The sequence below is a fragment of the Trypanosoma cruzi genome, genomic scaffold (genome assembly GCF_000209065.1).
Source record: "Trypanosoma cruzi strain CL Brener 1047053516717 genomic scaffold, whole genome shotgun sequence".
Lineage (NCBI taxonomy): Eukaryota > Euglenozoa > Kinetoplastea > Trypanosomatida > Trypanosomatidae > Trypanosoma > Trypanosoma cruzi.
Window position 1 is genome coordinate 36,709 of NW_001849298.1, and position 17,897 is coordinate 54,605.

The window sequence follows — 17,897 nt, forward strand, 5'->3', positions numbered from 1 at the left end:
CTTTGTGTGTGGTGTTGCACATACCCAACGGTTGCGATATATAAAAAAATAAAAGAAAGGAAAAGAAAAGAAAAGGGTCATAATTAACCAATCGGAGACTCACAAGTCATTTTCCGTTGTCTCCATCCGTCGCCTCACAATTCCACGAGGGAAGTTTTTTGCAATCTCCACACAAACCTTCTCAACGGCGGTGTGAATATCATCCACTTGTGGAAACATTTGTTGCAGACGGCTTGTGTCCAACAAGTTATTGCTGCGTTTTGAAAGAAGAATTTTATTTTGCTCCTCAACAGAAAAGTTCTCGTAGGTGTACTCGGAATCCACATGCCTCTTGTAGAGTTCCAGCACTTCATTATGCGAAATGGCTCCCGGGTTTGTCAAGTTGATGGTCCCCGTGACTTTATTCAAAGACAACTTCATAAGAATCGGCAACATCACTGGCAGCACCGTCATACTGTTCGGGATACTCACCACCTTCTCGTAGTTGGCAATTTTGGTGATGAAGTTCATCGGGTTGTCATCGGCAGAGATAGGCATGCGAATACGTGCATTAAGCGCGGTAGAATTAAAAAGTAAATGCATGAGACGATCTGTGTACCCCTTTACGGTACTGTATGAAGAACCAAAGAAATTTGGGACGGCAGCCTCATCAAAACCGTCCTCCCCACCCACCGTGTGCGCCGACTCGTCGTAATGAAAAATACACCCCGTTCCAAGATACGTGAAATGTACACCGTAATTTGCACATACCTGTGCGAGCACAACGGGGGCCCACAAATTGTCACGCATGTTCTCCATGAGTTTCCCTGGCTGCTCCAAATAGTCTATTGTGAGACATGACCCACCGCGTGTGCGTCCAATAAGACTGACGACACGATCCGGTTGGATTCTTTGCATCTCTTGCTCCACTGCCGCCACATCATCGGCGCGTGACACCGCGCCAAGAGCCTCAAAACCAGAGGCCTCCAGCAGCTGCATAAATGCCTGACCAATCCATCCCTTATGACCCCAGACAAGAAACCGCACCTTCGCCTTCCCTTCTCCTTCCTCCATTTGGAATTAACCTTTCCGCCCTGCTTCAAGAGATGAGGGGGGGAAAAAAAAGGCAATGACAGGGTGCATCAAAGACCTCACGGTGGCCGCAGACAAAGAAACAAACAAAAGTTCCCCTTCCTTCTGTCTTTTCATCCCTCCTGCAGTTAATTTCGTCTTATTGCTGTTGCTTCTGCTCCTTGCTGGTTCTTATCCCGCAGCCCTCCCCCGCACCTCTCCCTCTCCCTCTGTCTTGTTGTATTTGCTCGGTGTGTTGCCCCGTAACCCCTCAGCACGCATGCAGAAGAAGGGCAAATTCGGAAACGGGGTAAAAAAAAGGAAAACACATACGAGCCATCGCACAGTAGTGCGTCCGGCATCCGCATCTTCTGTTTCTTCACGGCCTCCTTGCATGTGTGAAGACATTTCCGTGCATGTGTGCATCCGTAAAAACATATGCATTTATTTAGCAACAAGTCTTTTTTTGTTTCGTAAATATTATTATTTGCTGCAACTCTGTGAATACCAACAAGATAACGGTTACAGAAGGCCCCTGTCACTCCAGAGGTAGAGAAACGGTGAAGGTGAGTGAGGATACATGCACCGCAAATTCTCAAACAATATACCCAAAACGACCGGCAATGGTGGCGACGGTGGCTCACAGTTTGCCAATGGCGCGGTACCACAGCCGCTTGATACCCTGCGGCTCCTCCTCCTCCGACATGATAAGTGTGGGATCATCTGCTAAAGCCCTCCGCACCTCCGGATCGTGTCGCGCAGCGCATCGCTTCAATTGCGTCATTGTCTCCTGACAGCGCGATGCCTCAAACATGTTGACCATCATGCATTGGTGCAACTTCTCCGCCTCCTTTGCGCACTCCTTCACTAAATTAAACCGGTTGTAATCGTACACTTCGTTCTGTCTTTCTCTCCACGTCCTGATGCAGGCGTAGTAGCCGGCACGTTGCTTCTCACAAGCCCCCTTGGGACGATCCGGGCCGTAGTCAAACTCCTTTAGACACGAGCGCCACAATGTGGACTCAACAGCGCAGGGCGCGGGGTCCGGCACGTGCATCGGCATCTGTACCGTGTGCTGCTGATAGGTAAAACGTGTAAGCACGTCTGTTCCTTTTTTTTTAATCGACGTCCCTGTAACGCCGTCCTCCTCCGGCCAAAAGACACTGCGGCGCCCCACCCACCCACCCCCAAAAAAAAGAACCAGAGAAAGAAAAACAAAAAGAAAAAAAAGAAAGCTTACGCAACGAAAGCAAGAAGGCATGCATAGCACTATAGGGCAAGGAAGAGGGGGGGGGGGGGGGGGGGAAAACGGCAACTCAACCATCGTTCTTCACACGTAGAAGCCTCAACTTTACAATTACAAAAGTAAAGAAACGCTACCATAAAACGAAGAAAGAAAGAAAGGAAAAAAAAAAAACATGTACAGACAAGCACAAACAAGGAAATAAAAATATATAAATATTAATAACGATGCATACATACATACATATATATATATAAACTGTAACTTTTCAAGCAAACTCAGATACATTTTAAATGAGACGATAATTTGACACAGAGGCATTTCTTTTTTTTTTTTTTTTTTTTCTTTTCCCCCTGGTAGGTAGGCCATTTACTCTTGAGCGTTCTCCAACAAGGGAAAATCAGAGGGGTAATTAATTATGTCGAATAACTTGCTCAATGCATATACCCAATATTCACGATCATCCTCAGAATATGCACGAAGAAGTAGTTTGTATTCCTTTTCCTTTTCCACGTATATAACGCATATTTCACGTTCTGGTTGTGTCGCTTCCTTGTGTGTACGCACCGATGGCCGTGTAACAATGCGGGTGTCATTTGTATTCAAGAGCAACAATGCTACAGGCTTGTGGCATGACTCGTCTTTAAAGTAACTTAGGCTGACCCCTTTATTGAATGGCGCAAGCACAAAGTACCGGCGACGCCAATTAGACCTGCCAATTAAACTCCGTCCAATAGAAAACTTCTCCAACCATCCCTTACAACCATCCTTGATCGTACCGGCGAGAACAGAGGCGGCAACAACCAAAATTTCCCCCTCTTTTTTCCTGCTAAGATTGCTGCAACTCCCATTTGGCTCCAACAGGGGATTTTCAAGTTCTACAGTGGGAAGTTTAGGCATTGTCAATTCCCTGGTAGCATCCAATAAAACAAACGGTGAAGATAAGGTTGTGCCATTTTTTTTGGCTTCTTCTCTTGTCTCCTTTTTATTATTTACCAAAGAGCATTGCTGGGGCGGTACCCCTCCGTTGTTATTCCTCTCAGTGACTTCCGTGACATCCCAAAGAGATGAGGCCACCGATGGAGGCTGTGTGTTCTGAACCTGCACAGGCGTGGATCTGGTAGAACACGCGTCATCGTGGGCGAATAAATGGGGTAATGATGCCGTTTCTTTTATGACCTGTTCAATAGCCGCACTGTCATTTTCAGAAAGTTGTATACCATGCTTGAAATAACCCACAACGCTGCTGCCGTCTGGCATCGTGAGAACCCCCTTCCCATGTGGCTGGTTCTCCATGAAGAAGCCGCAGTACGTCTTCCCGCCCTGCGAGTGGTACGTAATGGAGCCGGTGCCATGCAACTTTCCCATGACAAAATCGCCAATATAGTGATCACCGTTGGCAAAAATCATTTCACCTGCGCCGTGGGGCTTTTCATGCTTCCAATCTCCGTTGTACATACGTTTACTGCCCTCAAACGTCAACTTCCCACGCACCTTTTTGCCGTTTTCCCATGTTCCCTCGTAAACGCGCTTTCCTCCGGCGTACCACCCCTTCCCCATCCCCGTCATGGCACCATCCTTGAATTCACCCTCATAGTACTCACCATTCTTTTGGGTCAGCCGCCCAATACCGTGACGGATGCCATGTCTGTACTCCCCCTTGTACACACGACCATCCGCAAAGTTGTAAGAGCCCATTTCACCATGCGGTCTCCCTCTTAAAAAAGGACCATTATAGGTGTCTCCGTTGCACCACTGAATGCTGCCAATTCCCTGACGTTCATCCATGTTCCATTCCCCATCGTATATCCTAACTCCCGTTGGATGTTTCTCCACCTTGGAGCAAAAGGTGCCGTGCCCATGACGCATATTCCAATAGAAATTCCCCGTGTACACATCCAACTCCGTCGTCAAAACACCATATCCATGCATGGTGTCATCAGAGACCTCCCCTGTGTAGATGTGGTTGCCGGGAAGTTGGGCGTTTGTCACGTACCCGTCCGCTGAGCTCAGTCGCCCCTCAAACCTTTCCTGCGAACCGCCGCCCATAAGGAACCACACAAACCGCCACCTTTCTTTCAGTCTGCACCTCCTTTTTCCTACTTCTTTTCACCAAAACGGAAAACACGCAAACAGGAAACAAAAAAAAAAATAATAATCAATAAATTATTAAATAATAATAATAACTGCTCTTCCCTTGGAAACAAATATTCGTCCCCCGAGCCCTCTCTTCGTGGGGTTCCTTCTTTTGCACCATTCCTATTTCGCTTCATGTAGACAAAACACACACATTTTCTTTTGTTTTTTAATTAGAAGGGAGGGGATTATATGCATGCCATTCGCGGAATAAACACACACACACACACACACGGGGGCATAATAAAATTCACAACAACAACAACAACAATAAAAGCACATCATACGCATACAATAACCCTCCTTTTCTCTTTTCCTCTTTTGTTTTTTGTTGCTGTTGTTGTTCTGCTGATTGTCATTTTGTTTGTTTGTTTGTTTTGTTTTTTTCATTGTGTCTTCGCCTTGCAAGCATCCATTTCTTCCCCTCCTTCCGTATAATACACATATATATATATATATGTGTATTATAAACATTTTCGGGGGAAAAGGAAAAAGAGAACAGCACCGGGGAGATACACCATATACAAGGACACCAGATGCCACACAAATAACAGGCTACAGACAACCGTAAATGCACTACCTGAATTTTGAAAACAGCACACAAGTCCTCTGCATGTAAGTATATATAATGTGCAGCCAACATCTGTCGTGTAAATGCATCATATACGTAGAAATATATATGTATATATATACTGAAAAAGAAGGAAAAATAATAACAATAATAAGAACCTCGAGAAGGCGTAATTCATTGCCAACATCGCCCATCATCGCCACCATTACCGTCGCATTGAATCACAATGACCCATCAAACAACAGCGAGCCCTCTCCATTATATTTACCGCAAATCTGAAAGTTCATCGACATGACTTCCCTGCGGTTGACGCTTCTTTACCTTTTTTTTCTTCTTGGCACCCGATGATGATATCGCGTTTTTGTCAAAAGACGAGGCGTATGGTTGTCGCGGGGCCGAGCACGCCCGCACTCTTCCCGTTACCGTGTCAAAATGCATTGCTTTAAGCCTAAGGACAGCAACCCCCTCCATGTCTGGTGAAAAGGGATAATGAATGCCCAGTCTATCTGCCATTGCCATGTACTCAACAAGTTTGTTCTTCGTTGGCACAAGCTCCTTTGCAAGTGCTTGGAGTTCCGCCTTCAGTCGCTGCACCGTCGCGTCAGGATTCCCCGTTGTCGCATTCATAGAATCGGAAAGTAAAGACACCTCCGATTGAAGTTGCCTATTTTCCTCCGCAAGACGGTGCAACTCGGTTTCTCCATCTGTGTTGGCCAAGCAGTTCCGCAACTGAGCCTCCAATAGCTGAATCTGCCCCCGCAGCTCGGCGGTCTTCGAGTCAGTAGCTTTTCTTGCCAGCTCAAGAACATCATGGGCCCCTAATAATTCCTGTGTGAGAGTTGCAATATTCTCCTTAAGTCGCACATTTTCATCACGGAGGGTCGATAACTCCTGTTCAAGTTTTTCTAATGACTCACGTTGCTGCTCGAGTTGCTGCTGTTGCTGTTGCCGCACCCCTTCATCCGCGGCAGCCACCGCCAGCACATCCGTCTCCTGCAGGTCATCGATCTTGGCCATTGTTGAGAGGGACTTCTTGACTGCCTTCTTCTTCTTTTGTTTCTTTGGGTGCGCAGAAGACAAACTGTGTGTCTCGTCACTCTCCTGTGACATTCTATGGAGATCACTCTCTAATTGCTGAATTCGCTCACGTAGCGCCTCGGCCTCAGCGTCCGCCTTGTCAAGCGCCTTATCAAATGTCTCCGCCGCCTCCGCGCCAACCTTTCTCTGCTCTTCCAATTGACGCTGGGCCTGAATAAGTGACATCTGCAGCTGTTCCGCCCGCGCGTGCTGGACGGCAGCATCCGAGGACATCCCAGTTTCCATGTTAACATGGCCACCATGATCATCGACGCCTTTACCTCTCATCGCATTATTATTACTATTACTATCGGTATTGTTATTACTACCGCTATTCTCCACACCTCCACCATTGCCATCCCAACTACCATTTTTTGCGGTCCTTCGCAGCTTCCCGAGTTCCATCTCCAAAGTAGCCTTCTCCGCGTTTACACGTTGAATTTCGCCACGGAGCTTTTCAAGCTCAGACTCCATTTCCTCTTGTTGACGCGGTCCTTGTGCCGCCCCAAATTTCAATTCGGACTCCAGCTGCGCATTTTGCCGTTGATATTCTAACAGTGCACTCTTCACTTTCGTCAGCTCCTCATTTTGTCTCTCCATCTCCTGGTTCGTGGCGGTAACCGTTTGAAGAAGTTTCTCTTCCTGCCGACATTTACCTTCAAAGGCCCGACGGTGTTTCTGCGCCGCCTCTTCCATTTCCTTCTGGCGCGATAGCAATTGTTCCTCCCGCTGTTGAAATTCATTGATCTGCATTTGAAGTCCCTCCAACGCCTCATTGGCCTCCGTCACTTTCTTTGTTTCCGCCGAAAGTCGATCTGCCGCGGCAGTGAGATCTCTTTTATGGCTTTCTTGCAGAGACTCAATCTGCCGCACGTGCTCCTCGTTCTCTGTCTCCAAGTCGTTGATCGTTTGACGGTAGATGAGTATTTCAGACTTTAGCCGGTCAAGATCAAATGTCTTTTGTCGTAGCTCCTCGCTAACATGTCCCTTCTCCGCCAGGGCCGCCTTGTGAATGGCCTCCGGGACAAAGTTCTCTTGTGTCGATTGCATCGTCGCCAAGGTCGCATTTGCCGACTCGAGTTTACGCCGCAATTGTGCAATCTCCTCCTTGTGTGTTGCCTCAGCCGCCACCTGAGCCCGTGTGCGCTCCTGCTCCAACTTCACCGCCATCTCCTTGATGCCATCCTGCATGTTGTTCATCTGTGCTTCCAGCGTCTCATTTACGTCCCGCAGACGTGTATTCTCACTGGTGAGTTGATTCGTTTTGTCCCGCATTTTGGCGTCGTTTGCCTGAAGCGCTTCCATTTGCTCCTCGTGCGACTTAATTGTGTTCTGTTGTCGTGTCAGAACTGCATGTAGACTCTCGTTTTCATTTTTTATGCGTCCCAACTCTTTCCGTGCCTCCTCAAGCTGTTTCTTGATAGGCTCTAAAGTGTTTTCCAGCTTAGACGTCTTGGATTGCAGTTCGGCGTATTGACTCATGTTTATAGTTTGACTCTTTGCTAACTCCATATAGGCAATAGTCTCCTTTGCCTTGACAAGGTTATTCTCTAACACCTCCACATTTGAGAGACGTTCCTGCAGAGCATCGTTCTCCTTCTTCAGATCCGTGACTTGTTGTTGGAGCCGTACAATTTCCTCCCCTTCACGAAGCAACTTTTTAAGCTTCAACTGTGCATTCTCATACTCCTCATTAAGCGCATCCTTTGCGGCAATGCTGTTGTTTAGATCGCCTGTCAACGTCACGCAGCGCTTCAAAAGAAAATTGATGCGCTGCTTGTCTTCTTGCGACGCGCGGGTAAGTCGAACGAGTTCCTCCTCCTTCGTGACCGCAACCGCTCGAAGTTGCTTCGCCTCCTCAATAACTTGATCCCGTTGAAATTCCACCCGCGCGATGCGCTCCCGGTTACGCTCCAGCGCTTCAAGAATCTCGCTGTCCTTCAGCGTCCCTCTGCCCTCATCGCTGCTCTTGACGGCATCGCTGGTGGTCTTTTCGCGCTCCCGCTCGATAAGTTTCTCCAGTTCCTTCACCCGCGCAGAGGTGAACTCAAGCTCCTGCAGGAGATGTTTGTTTTGCGACTCCGCCGCCACCAGCGTGTCGCGTGCAACGCTGTGGTTCAGTTTCTGTTCAAGCTCCGACTTCTCCCGCTGCAGCTCGTTCACCTCCTGCTCGTTCACCTGCTTCAGCTCCGACAGCCGCATCCCCAGCTGCTGCATCTCCCGCGTAACCGTCTGCAGGCGCTCATTCGCTACGTCACACTCCCGCTGCAACTCACCGCAGCGATCACACGGAGCCTCAGACGGCTGCACCCGCATTTCCGCGTTGGAGGCGTGTAAACGGCTCTCTGTCTCACTTAATCGCTGCGATAAGGCGGCATTCTCGCCCACTTTCAGTCGATGCAGCTGCTCTTCCGTCGCCAACGTCTTGCGCAGCTGCGTCACCTCCGTCTTGAGCCGCGAGATCTCGTCGGTCATGTACTGCCGCTCCACCTCGTTACTATGGTTGCCCTCCAGACGCAGGGCCTGAAGGTCCCGCTGCAGCCGCGCGTTCTCTACCATTTTCACCTGCAACTCCTCTCGTGCTCTGCTAAGCTCCTGGTGAAACTCGTTTTCTCGCTTTGAGCGGCGCTCCAACTCATGCCGCAGGTCGACGAGCGACACCCTCTCCGCCGCCGTCTCAAGAGGAAAAATGCGCACCGCCACGCTCAACGGCCCGCGGCTAATCACCTCCTGTTGCTCATGCAGAATGATCGAAAGCTGCTGCGCATTCATGTGGGCACTCTGCAGTTCGCCAATGAGTGCCTGTACCTCGTCATTGGAGGAGGCATGGCTCGCCTGGTACTCGAGAAACTCATTTTGAAGCTCCTCCATCATCTTTTCCAAGTTTTCGCGCGCTGCCGTCTTCGAGCCACCAAACCAGCCAACCTTCTCTGGCTCAAAGAGAGAACGCAACACCGAAGTCGCCGAAATTGGACTCGTCGAGAGCGCCACACACTTCGCCTCTTGCTTGACCACATGCTTTGCCAGGTTTGCGTTATCGTCACACACTTTCGTAAGGGCAGTGGCGAGAGAAGCATTTTCATTCTCCAGCTGCCGTAGACGTTTCACCAATGCATTGCCCTCCTCCAGTGAATTCACAACTTGCGTGACGTCAGGAGTAGATAAAGCAGATGCAGCAGTACCATCCATGGGGGGATTCACATTTGACGCACATGGCATCTCCACAGGCTGATCGTGTAAACTGGAGTTCCCAGTACTAGCGCTAATATTACTGCTATCTCCCATATCTACAGAACGTCTCACACGAGTGAGACGTACAACTTTTTTAGAGGTCGAATTCACCTGACTTGGCCCCTGCATATGCAACTACGAAGCCTCTACGCTTGTAGCCAGTGGCACACGCGGTGATAACCACCTCCGGCCGTTACTCCGCAATTTTTTGTCAATCGGTCCTTTTGATACAACTTGCTATTTGTTTACACTCGTCCACTCACTTTCTTCTCTTACGACAGTATTGACAAGTGCGGAGAAAATTCACAGCTCCAGTGAAAAAAAAAAAAAAAAGGGGGGGCAACAGGCTGTTGATATTAAATGGGTGCATTGCATCCAAAGCATTCACCAACCAACCAACAGGCAGAGAGAGAGAGAGAGAGAGAAAGCGAGAAAAAAAGAAGTAAGATGTATGCAAATATATAATGATAATCCCCCATCAATGCATCTAAGTAATAATAATAATAATAATAATATATTTCCCGTTCGCTCTTTAAATTCCCTTCGAATACTTTATTATTATCAATGTTTGTTTGTTTGTTTGTTTGTTTCTTCTTCATTCGACTATTGGTTGATTGTTATTTCTTTAAAGCTCCTCCCTGTAAACCAATATATATGTATGTGAGAGAGAAGAAAAAAAAAAAATCATTACATCCGGCTGGCAATTCCTTCTTTAGTTCTTCTTTCCACGCTCCTCACGCTCCTTCGCATCCAGCACGGCAAGATGATACATGCCATCCATCAGCTGTTGCACATTCACCACCTGCTTCAATACATTAAGGGAACCCAACACGGTCAACAGAGGAAATGTGACACGCCGCACCCAATCCACCTCGCTGTACATCCAGTACGCATAGAGGAGAATGTACGAAAACTCCTGTCCAACACACAAAAGAAACATCACCTTGCGGTTCGAGTAATACAGGCGTAGCAAATAAAATATACTTTCAGAAATGTCTTTATGGGACTCTTTACGAAAAAAAAGTGTGACGTACATGCGGCAGAAGTGAGAGGCTACATCCAAAAAGACAAGAAAGGCAAATAACGTTGTACACCAATCGGGCATTGGCTGCAAAACGTGATTCAACACCAAAAGAAGACCTGCGGTCGATGCACGATCCGTCAGCATGTCAAAAATGGCACCGAAGTGTGAGCACTGATCCATCAGACGCGCAACCATCCCGTCAGCCGCATCCAGCACAAAAGACAACGTATAAAACGTAAGAAACAGCCCAGGGTAGTTGCCTAAAACGACAAACGAACCAAGGGAAAGTAGGAGACGTACGTAACCGATAATATTCGGGTAGAACAAGTAGATTTGCGTGGGGCGAACGCTACTGAAATTCGCTTTGGGTCCCATTGGCAGAAGTCCTATACAGTTCAATGGGCGTCAATGTAACCACGCAAATGTCCGCGCGTGTGTAAAAACACAAACAAACAAAAAACAACAACTAAATTGAGACAAATGTACCCTCGCTAATGCCACGCGTAATTCTGAAGGTGAGACAGTGAGCCAGAAATAAATAGAAAAAATGAAATAAAATAAAGCCTGCAACCATCACCACCGCAGCGCAGATGCCTGACAAATGCCGCAAGAGAATTTTTTTTAGGAGAGGCACAGTGGAAGAATAATTACAAAAAAAAAAACACATAATAATCATCACTCAATTCATCTTCGTGGGCCCTCCTCGCGGCGAATTTCCTCCCGCATCTGGTCAACACTAAACGGACAGGCACGATATTTAAGTACTGGATAACGAAAGTAGACATTCTCCCGTGCCACATGTCGTTTCGCCAGGCAGTTATCACACAATTCAGCGCTGGCATCCGTGAATCGGTCAACCGTCAGGTGTAGGCCGCAGAGGATGCACAGACGCTTGCAGTCCACACAGACGAGGGACTGAGACGGCGCGGTTGTATTGTTGAAGTGCGCCGCGGGCAACAGACGACGACAGGCCCCGCACTTCAGACGTAAGTTCTTCTTGGAGACGAGAAGTGCGCCACGCCGCGAGATGCGCAGCGTTACGCCCCGCCACATCTCCCGCCCCCCTTTTTGTTTTGTTGTTGTTTTTCCTCCTGCGTCTCCTTAGGGAGGGTCACAGCCCGGCAACAGGTGCCACGGACCCCCAAAGAAAATAAAAAAGAAAGAAAAAAGAAAGAAAGAAAGAAAGAAAGGGTCAAAGTACGACAATCAACGCGGCAGCACAAAACACAAAATTAAACTTCAAAAGCAAATGCGGCACCAACACGGCCGCACCACCACCACCACCATCGTGTACATATAGGTACAGATATATATATATTCTTTATGCTTTCTTTTCCTTTTCTCATTTCCCCCGTCCTACTCCTCCAAAACAACAAGAACAACAAGAAGGAGAAAGAAGAGAAAAAAAAAAAACATTCAGAGGACTCTCATGCTGAATTGCAGGAGAATCACTTTTTCCCCAAGTTTCTTCTGCACCCGCCTTTGTATCTCCGCCGAGAAGGCCTCATTGTCACCAACGACATCGGTCCATGACATTTCCTTCCCGTTCAGCTCCCCACTTTTCAGCAGCTCATCTGCAAAAACGGGGTGCAGAATCGACCCCGAGCGCGATAAAATTGCCTGCCGGTAGCGTTCCCCAAACAATTCCCGCGTTACAGTGTCCACTGTACGCTCGTATTGCGGGAGAGTTCCCTTTTGGTACTCGTTGCGTATTACAATGGGACGAAGACGTGAACGACACAATAACCGAGCTGTTGCGGGTTCACCCACATGGTTTGCTACTTCAGAAGTCGTTAAAGAACCCCGATTGCGCTTCAAAGCAAAATGATACGGATCACATTCTGCGTCCAAATCCACCACTACAATGGAATCCGTGACATGTAAATAAAGACGCACGCTATGAATCAGCCAGTTGACCCGAATTCTTTTTTTCAAAATTGCCGACTCCTCCAATTCATGTTGCTTCCCCTCCCTCGTGTCATTGTCATTCGCGTCGCCATCTCTCAATGCAATCACGTGGCGTTTGCCAGTCCACCGGTTCCGAAGCACCGCATAGTCAGAGGGAAATTTCTGGAAGCGCGACTTGGGGAGCGGGTCCGGATCTGTCGTCAGCTCGTAGGTGCGTGTTGTCAAGTAATACGCAATGCTCGAGATCACCGTGACGCCAAGCAGACCGTACATGCTGAGCGTTGCTTTTAGCCGGCTCAGCGCCGCGCCTGGCCCAAGCACGTGAAATCCCTCGACAAAGTCGTATCCCTTCACACTGTAAGTCCCGGTCCGCAATGTCGCTGCTCGTGACGATGCGGCCTTTTCGGATGAAGTGAAAGTAACACTTCGACGCCAGCGGCAGCGCAACATTGGGGAATTCACACGCCTCAGCGCACTAGTTCCCCTCACGGCAGTCCACATCTGACCCGAAAGCTACCCCCTCCCCCGCTGGAAAAAGAAAAAAAAATCAGTAATAACGCGATAACAGAAAAAAAAAAAAGACGAATCCCCGTCAATATGTAAGGGAGGGAAAATCGGAGGGACGCACCCACCACAAGAGCCACCCAATCCATCAGAAAGAACCAACAAACATTGATGTCTCAGCTGTAAATGGTCCCCACCGTTGAACAACAGCAAAGAGAGAAACGAAGGCGAAACAAAACTCACAGTAACGCCATTCACCCCCTGAAATAGTCAAAAGGAATACCCCTCAACTTTCTCGAAAGCGCATTCTCCACTGGCCAATATCTTCCGCCGCGGCCACCATCGCCTCTACACGTCGTGCCACTTCATCGTCTCGCTCGCCCAACACTCCAGGAAGTTCAGCAGCCACCACAGCAGTATTGGCATCTGCAGTGCAATCAGGGCCCTCCGCCTGCTCTGCGGGTAGAGCAGTCGCCTTGCCCAGCTTCTCCCTACGCAGACTCTCCAGCAAATTCTGAGAAGCGCTGAGGTGCGTGGAAATTTCCTCTAGTTTTTTCTCAGCCTCAACAAGCGCGTGGCTGGTAAGCGTTCCGAGAGCTTTGAGCTGCCTCACGCAGAGGTCCAACATTCTCGCCTCTTTGTTCTCAGTGCTCTCAGCCATCTCAATCTCTGGCGCCAGTTCTGAACGAATGGCGGCTAGTCGTCTTTCACGTGCCTCGCGTGCAGATTTCAATTCCTCTGCCGAATGTGGAGCCCCTACCGCGCCATCGCCCCTGTCAGCAATTGCCATCTGCTGCGTCACCCCTGCCGGAGGTGACTCGGTCGCCACCCACAGAAAGAGTTTGCTCGTCAGATCACCAAAGGCCGTACCATTAAAGGTAATGGCGGTGCTGATGCTGTTCATGCTACTGAAAACAACAATAAGGCGCTCACCCATGAGATCCCAGCCCTCTATTGTGCCGCATTTTGTTACAAGAAGCCGCAAGAGGTCCTCCCGCACCGTTGACGGGCAGCCTTCAATGTAGACGGTGCGGTGCAACTTTCCCACCAGGTCCAGTGGCATCCGCTATATGCTCTTCTTCCTTTCCTTCTTTCCTGTTGGTTTCCACCGCCTCCATCAGAAACATTCACAAGAAGCAAAAAAATATATAATAATAATAATAACAATACTGATTATCCACAACAGCGACACGTCCCACGGAAAATAAATGCACTCAACTGAATTCATTAAAAGAAAGGGAAAAAAAAGTGGAAAAGATCAAATGAAGATGTATACAAACAGAATTAAAGAAAAAAAAAAGTAACAAACATCTTCTCTGAACTTTTTCTCCCGCTTTTCATTTCCTTCCACTGTGTGGTTTATATATAAATATATATACCACTCCTTGAACGGCTTTGTTTTTTGTTGTTGGTTTTCTTCCTTTTCCCTCAAAACCCCCCTTTACAAGTTATGACCCCGCACACCGATGCGCGTCCCTCTCCACTCAATCTATTGCATACACCTCCCTCTCACAATTCTAAGTTTCTGTCTGTCTGTGTGTGTCCCCGGGCCTGGGGCCGCTGTTAATGTTTGAATCTATGGTACTGATGGTGCCTCTAGCAGGAAGGGAGGAGCGAGAACACACAAAAAAAAAAAACACAAGAACGGCATAAAATTCTTGCCGTAACCCATTCATGACATCGCACTAAAAAGAAGAAAAAAAGGGGAGAAGGGACATTGAGAGGTAAACACACACATAAAGAGAGAAAAAAGCATCGGCTACTCGGAGAAAAAAAGAGGAGATGAAATCCCCCTTCTCAACTATAAATTCTCTGCCGCATCAACCGTGCTTGCCGACGCGGCTGTGAGCTGCGAAAGGGACAGAAGACTATCGTCAAAGCGCAGCTGTACAACGCAATCTGCCTCCCTCTCATCAACCCCATTCTCTTCCGCATTGTCATTGGCGTCATTAGGGCAAAGAATAGGCGGTGAGAAGCCTATAAAATTTCCAATTTGCGTTGTGGCCAGGCCGCTCCTATCACTTGTGCTGTGTGTGTTGCGTGGACGGCTGAGACTCGCCCCTTGGCTTGATGTCGCCACCTCCTCCGAGCCACTCTTTAACGTTTCGCCATTGGCAATGGCCCTCCCTGAACAAATCCATTCTCTCTGCGGGGCAGAAGAGATATTAGGGGTGGTCAGGTCAGGTGCACTCGCAATGCGTTCCGTGGAATGGGAAGAACTAACCGTTACAAAACTCCCATCCGAAAGAGAACGACTGCAAGCAGCAGTAGCAACCCACTTGCAAGTAGCACTATTGCTGCTGTTGATACTATTCCGACTACTACCGCCCCCACCACTTCTGTTGTTTGTTTGCTGCTTCTGTTGAGGTTGCGGCTGTCGTCTTTGCGCAAAAACAACAGCTGGTGCCTTGCCGTAAGTAGGCAGCGACACGCGCACAAAACGGTTGTCCCAATGCTCCGGCGTGGGTGAGCACTGAAAACTTACAGCGCTTGGTAGCTCCGTCTCGGCACTGGCCTCATGTAGACTGCAACTGTTGCCTACAATAAAAGGATGCTTCAAGGCCTCTTCACATGACAGTCGGCTCGCTTCATCCACGCAAAGCAGAGACTCCATAAAATTCTGTGCTTCCACTGAAAGATGCGTGGGATATTGCACGTTCCCCCTTGTGATTCGGGCACACAACTCCCATGCGGAGAGATGCTCAAAAGGCAGATTCCCGCACAACATGCGGTACGTCAATATGCCGAGAGCCCACACATCGGCCTTCGTTGTGCAACCCCGCCTTGAGATCTGCTCCGGTGCAAGATAATCCATCGTGCCGCAAAGCGTGTAGCGACGGGAGTGTTGGGGAACCCTGCGGTCAAGCCGAACCGCCCATGAAAAATCAGCCAGTTTCACCGCTTGGGCTTTGAACAAAATATTATCCGGCTTCACGTCGCGGTGAATGACATCCCGCTCATGCAGGAAGGCGAGTGCTGAGAGCAACGGCCGCAAAATACGCCGCGCCTCCTCCTCCGACACGCGGTGCTGCGTTCGGGTGTCCAGCAGTGTCTGCAGGTTCCCTCCATCCGCGTACTCCAGCACCAAAAACACTCGCACATCGTCCCAAAAGTATGCAAAGAGGCGCAAAATGTGACGATGACAACGTCCCGCGTATTCCTGCAGCTCCACCTCCCGTCTTAACTGGTGGGCGAGCCCGTGGTAGCGGATCATGTCCTTCGACAGACACTTTATTGCGACGGCGCACTTCGTTCGCTTTTCCCGCGCGAGATAAATCTTGCCAAAGCGTCCCTCACCCAACTTCCTCCCAATATCAAAGTCATCCAGCGACCACATTTGCCTCCGCACAGCCTCCCCTCGGCCCTGCGCAAAGCGGGGCTGCAAGACAAAAGAGCATCCTTCGCTGCCGCACCAGCAACAGTCCGATTCGTGGGGCGCAGAGACGTACAGTCACCGTCGCCAGTCCTCCGGCTGCCGCCCCATTCGTACAGCCAGGAGCCATCACGAAGATTAAAAGACATCTGGCGTTGTGCTACCGTGACACAAAACAAAATGGCCAAAGAGAAACGCTCCAAACAATATATATATATCACCGCCCTAAACCCCAAACTTCTCTGCGCCGCCCTTCCGCCTTCTGTAAAGGGAAACAAACAAGCAACCCAAATGCCACAACAGAAAAGGAGCGGGGAAAAAAACACCCGTAAAAAAAAAGTTGTCAAGAATTTTGTGCAGCCAACTCCTTTTCCAAACGCTTCACTTCACGCTCCATATAGGAAATACAGGCTCTTAGATGCCTCAAGGTAGGCTGCGCAACCAACTTCTCAAGAGTATACAGTTGAACCTCTTGTAGGGCAAAGGCTGCCGCCATTGCGTCAGGCGCATCCTTGCAACGCCGCCTAACCAGCTCCACTGCAGCATTGACCTCGGAACGAAATACATGAAGAAGACGGTGCGTAACTTCGCACGGTGGTAATGACCTCAGCGGCATACTTCCAACAGGAACAATCTCAATCTCAACCTTCTCATGCGTTTCGCCAGGACCTGTCTGAAAGCAGTGAATAGAAACGCCATTCCTGTTCGTCGCGTCGCTGTAAAAAACACTAAATATCAAACCAACCCAACCGCTTTCCATCTGCTGGTACGAGCCCTGGGAGCGAAGGTCAACCTGCGACGGGTATGGCGTGATGCGGGGGTGGCTGTGGTACCACCCAATCACGCGGGTATGATGTCCCACCTGTTTTGTGTAGCGCTCCGCCTCATCGGAGGCACCGGCAAGCATCTCTGGGGCAATTTCAACACGGTCGGCACGCCTCACACTGCGCTGCAAAATCCAAGCACCCCACACATTGGCACGCTTACGAACGGTGGACGGTGACGTTGGTGTTGGTGTTGGAGCATTCACATTCCCACCGAAAGATTTAGCACCTGTGGAAATTGCAGGAGAGACGGTTGCAGCCACCCTCACCGTCTCCGAAGAAATAGCAGCCGTCGTACCACAACCGTGATGCACGGTGACCTCCCCAAGTAGCAACCCCATCACCTCTTCTTGTTCCGTCGTAAAGGCATGCGCCAGGCACGCCTGTACCACCGTATCCGCGACACAAACCTTTTCAAGCGGGGCTCTCTTCTCCATTTGTATCGTCGCTGCACACACTCGCCAGCGTCAAAAACCAAACCAATCTAATAATAACAGCCTCCCACTCCCATGAAACACAAAACAAACACAAACAAAAAATAATAACAAATAAAGCAACCATAAAAAAATTAAAAGAAAAGGCGAAGGGTGGATACAAATATGCAAACAAAAACTATTTAACATACAAAAATGTGTAAAAGAAAAACAAAAGAATTCATAAGTAATCGAAAAAGAAATTAAAGCAGAATAATCCTCTGGGCCGCTCGCCGGATCCTGAGTTTATCGACGGTAGAAATCAAACCAGATAGGAATAAGAAAGGATGAGCGGGACAAGAGTGGATTCACCACACCCTCAAAGCTTAACACCAGGTAAGTGTATATATGTATATAAATATCATCCGTTAGCCACAATTGTGGGCCGCTCACTCTATTCGGATGGGATATGTAGATACAGACCTACGAGGCGGCAGACTTCGGAGTCCTGCAGCCACAAGAAACCGCCGCCGTGGTGGGAAA

General features: G+C 48.9%; 10 protein-coding genes across 10 annotated transcripts, besides 25 other annotated features; all 10 read right to left on the reverse strand.

Annotated features, from left to right (window-relative positions):
* Positions 1–5,250: a sequence feature (heterozygous, non-Esmeraldo-like haplotype).
* Positions 43–75: a microsatellite.
* Tc00.1047053510349.10 (hypothetical protein, conserved) lies at positions 100–1,053 on the reverse strand (the record flags this gene model as incomplete). The annotated part of the gene is made up of 1 exon (XM_803926.1): positions 100–1,053. The coding sequence occupies one exon, from the start codon at positions 1,051–1,053 to the stop codon at positions 100–102; it is 954 nt and encodes a 317-aa protein (XP_809019.1).
* On the reverse strand, positions 1,691–2,374 carry Tc00.1047053510349.20 (hypothetical protein, conserved; the record flags this gene model as incomplete). Its single annotated transcript, XM_803927.1, has 1 exon — positions 1,691–2,374. One exon carries the CDS (start codon positions 2,372–2,374, stop codon positions 1,691–1,693), a length of 684 nt encoding a protein of 227 aa, XP_809020.1.
* Positions 2,240–2,284: a sequence feature (A-rich).
* Positions 2,493–2,518: a sequence feature (AT_rich).
* Positions 2,521–2,547: a microsatellite.
* Positions 2,614–2,642: a microsatellite.
* On the reverse strand, positions 2,663–4,342 carry Tc00.1047053510349.30 (phosphatidylinositol-4-phosphate 5-kinase, putative; the record flags this gene model as incomplete). Its single annotated transcript, XM_803928.1, has 1 exon — positions 2,663–4,342. The coding sequence occupies one exon, from the start codon at positions 4,340–4,342 to the stop codon at positions 2,663–2,665; it is 1,680 nt and encodes a 559-aa protein (XP_809021.1).
* Positions 4,435–4,479: a sequence feature (AT_rich).
* Positions 4,644–4,663: a microsatellite.
* Positions 4,750–4,822: a microsatellite.
* Positions 5,251–6,202: a sequence feature (haploid, non-Esmeraldo-like haplotype).
* Positions 5,265–9,437, reverse strand: Tc00.1047053510349.40 (hypothetical protein, conserved; the record flags this gene model as incomplete). The annotated part of the gene is made up of 1 exon (XM_803929.1): positions 5,265–9,437. The coding sequence occupies one exon, from the start codon at positions 9,435–9,437 to the stop codon at positions 5,265–5,267; it is 4,173 nt and encodes a 1,390-aa protein (XP_809022.1).
* Positions 6,203–7,484: a sequence feature (areas merged during assembly that could not be assigned to a particular haplotype. This can correspond to areas where the two haplotypes were merged or to regions with more than two copies in the genome that were merged during assembly.).
* Positions 6,369–6,413: a microsatellite.
* Positions 7,485–7,793: a sequence feature (haploid, non-Esmeraldo-like haplotype).
* Positions 7,794–9,892: a sequence feature (heterozygous, non-Esmeraldo-like haplotype).
* Positions 9,713–9,749: a microsatellite.
* Positions 9,801–9,823: a microsatellite.
* Positions 9,874–9,898: a microsatellite.
* Positions 9,893–10,285: a sequence feature (areas merged during assembly that could not be assigned to a particular haplotype. This can correspond to areas where the two haplotypes were merged or to regions with more than two copies in the genome that were merged during assembly.).
* On the reverse strand, positions 10,021–10,707 carry Tc00.1047053510349.50 (phosphatidyltransferase, putative; the record flags this gene model as incomplete). Its single annotated transcript, XM_803930.1, has 1 exon — positions 10,021–10,707. One exon carries the CDS (start codon positions 10,705–10,707, stop codon positions 10,021–10,023), a length of 687 nt encoding a protein of 228 aa, XP_809023.1.
* Positions 10,286–14,440: a sequence feature (heterozygous, non-Esmeraldo-like haplotype).
* Tc00.1047053510349.60 (hypothetical protein, conserved) lies at positions 11,017–11,385 on the reverse strand (the record flags this gene model as incomplete). The annotated part of the gene is made up of 1 exon (XM_803931.1): positions 11,017–11,385. The coding sequence occupies one exon, from the start codon at positions 11,383–11,385 to the stop codon at positions 11,017–11,019; it is 369 nt and encodes a 122-aa protein (XP_809024.1).
* Positions 11,476–11,522: a microsatellite.
* Positions 11,749–12,741, reverse strand: Tc00.1047053510349.64 (hypothetical protein, conserved; the record flags this gene model as incomplete). The annotated part of the gene is made up of 1 exon (XM_803935.1): positions 11,749–12,741. One exon carries the CDS (start codon positions 12,739–12,741, stop codon positions 11,749–11,751), a length of 993 nt encoding a protein of 330 aa, XP_809028.1.
* On the reverse strand, positions 13,031–13,807 carry Tc00.1047053510349.70 (hypothetical protein, conserved; the record flags this gene model as incomplete). Its single annotated transcript, XM_803932.1, has 1 exon — positions 13,031–13,807. The coding sequence occupies one exon, from the start codon at positions 13,805–13,807 to the stop codon at positions 13,031–13,033; it is 777 nt and encodes a 258-aa protein (XP_809025.1).
* Positions 13,883–13,908: a sequence feature (AT_rich).
* Positions 14,441–15,210: a sequence feature (areas merged during assembly that could not be assigned to a particular haplotype. This can correspond to areas where the two haplotypes were merged or to regions with more than two copies in the genome that were merged during assembly.).
* Tc00.1047053510349.80 (protein kinase, putative) lies at positions 14,546–16,081 on the reverse strand (the record flags this gene model as incomplete). The annotated part of the gene is made up of 1 exon (XM_803933.1): positions 14,546–16,081. The coding sequence occupies one exon, from the start codon at positions 16,079–16,081 to the stop codon at positions 14,546–14,548; it is 1,536 nt and encodes a 511-aa protein (XP_809026.1).
* Positions 15,211–17,897: a sequence feature (heterozygous, non-Esmeraldo-like haplotype).
* Positions 16,461–17,378, reverse strand: Tc00.1047053510349.90 (metallopeptidase, putative; the record flags this gene model as incomplete). The annotated part of the gene is made up of 1 exon (XM_803934.1): positions 16,461–17,378. One exon carries the CDS (start codon positions 17,376–17,378, stop codon positions 16,461–16,463), a length of 918 nt encoding a protein of 305 aa, XP_809027.1.
* Positions 17,454–17,591: a sequence feature (A-rich).
* Positions 17,627–17,896: a mobile genetic element.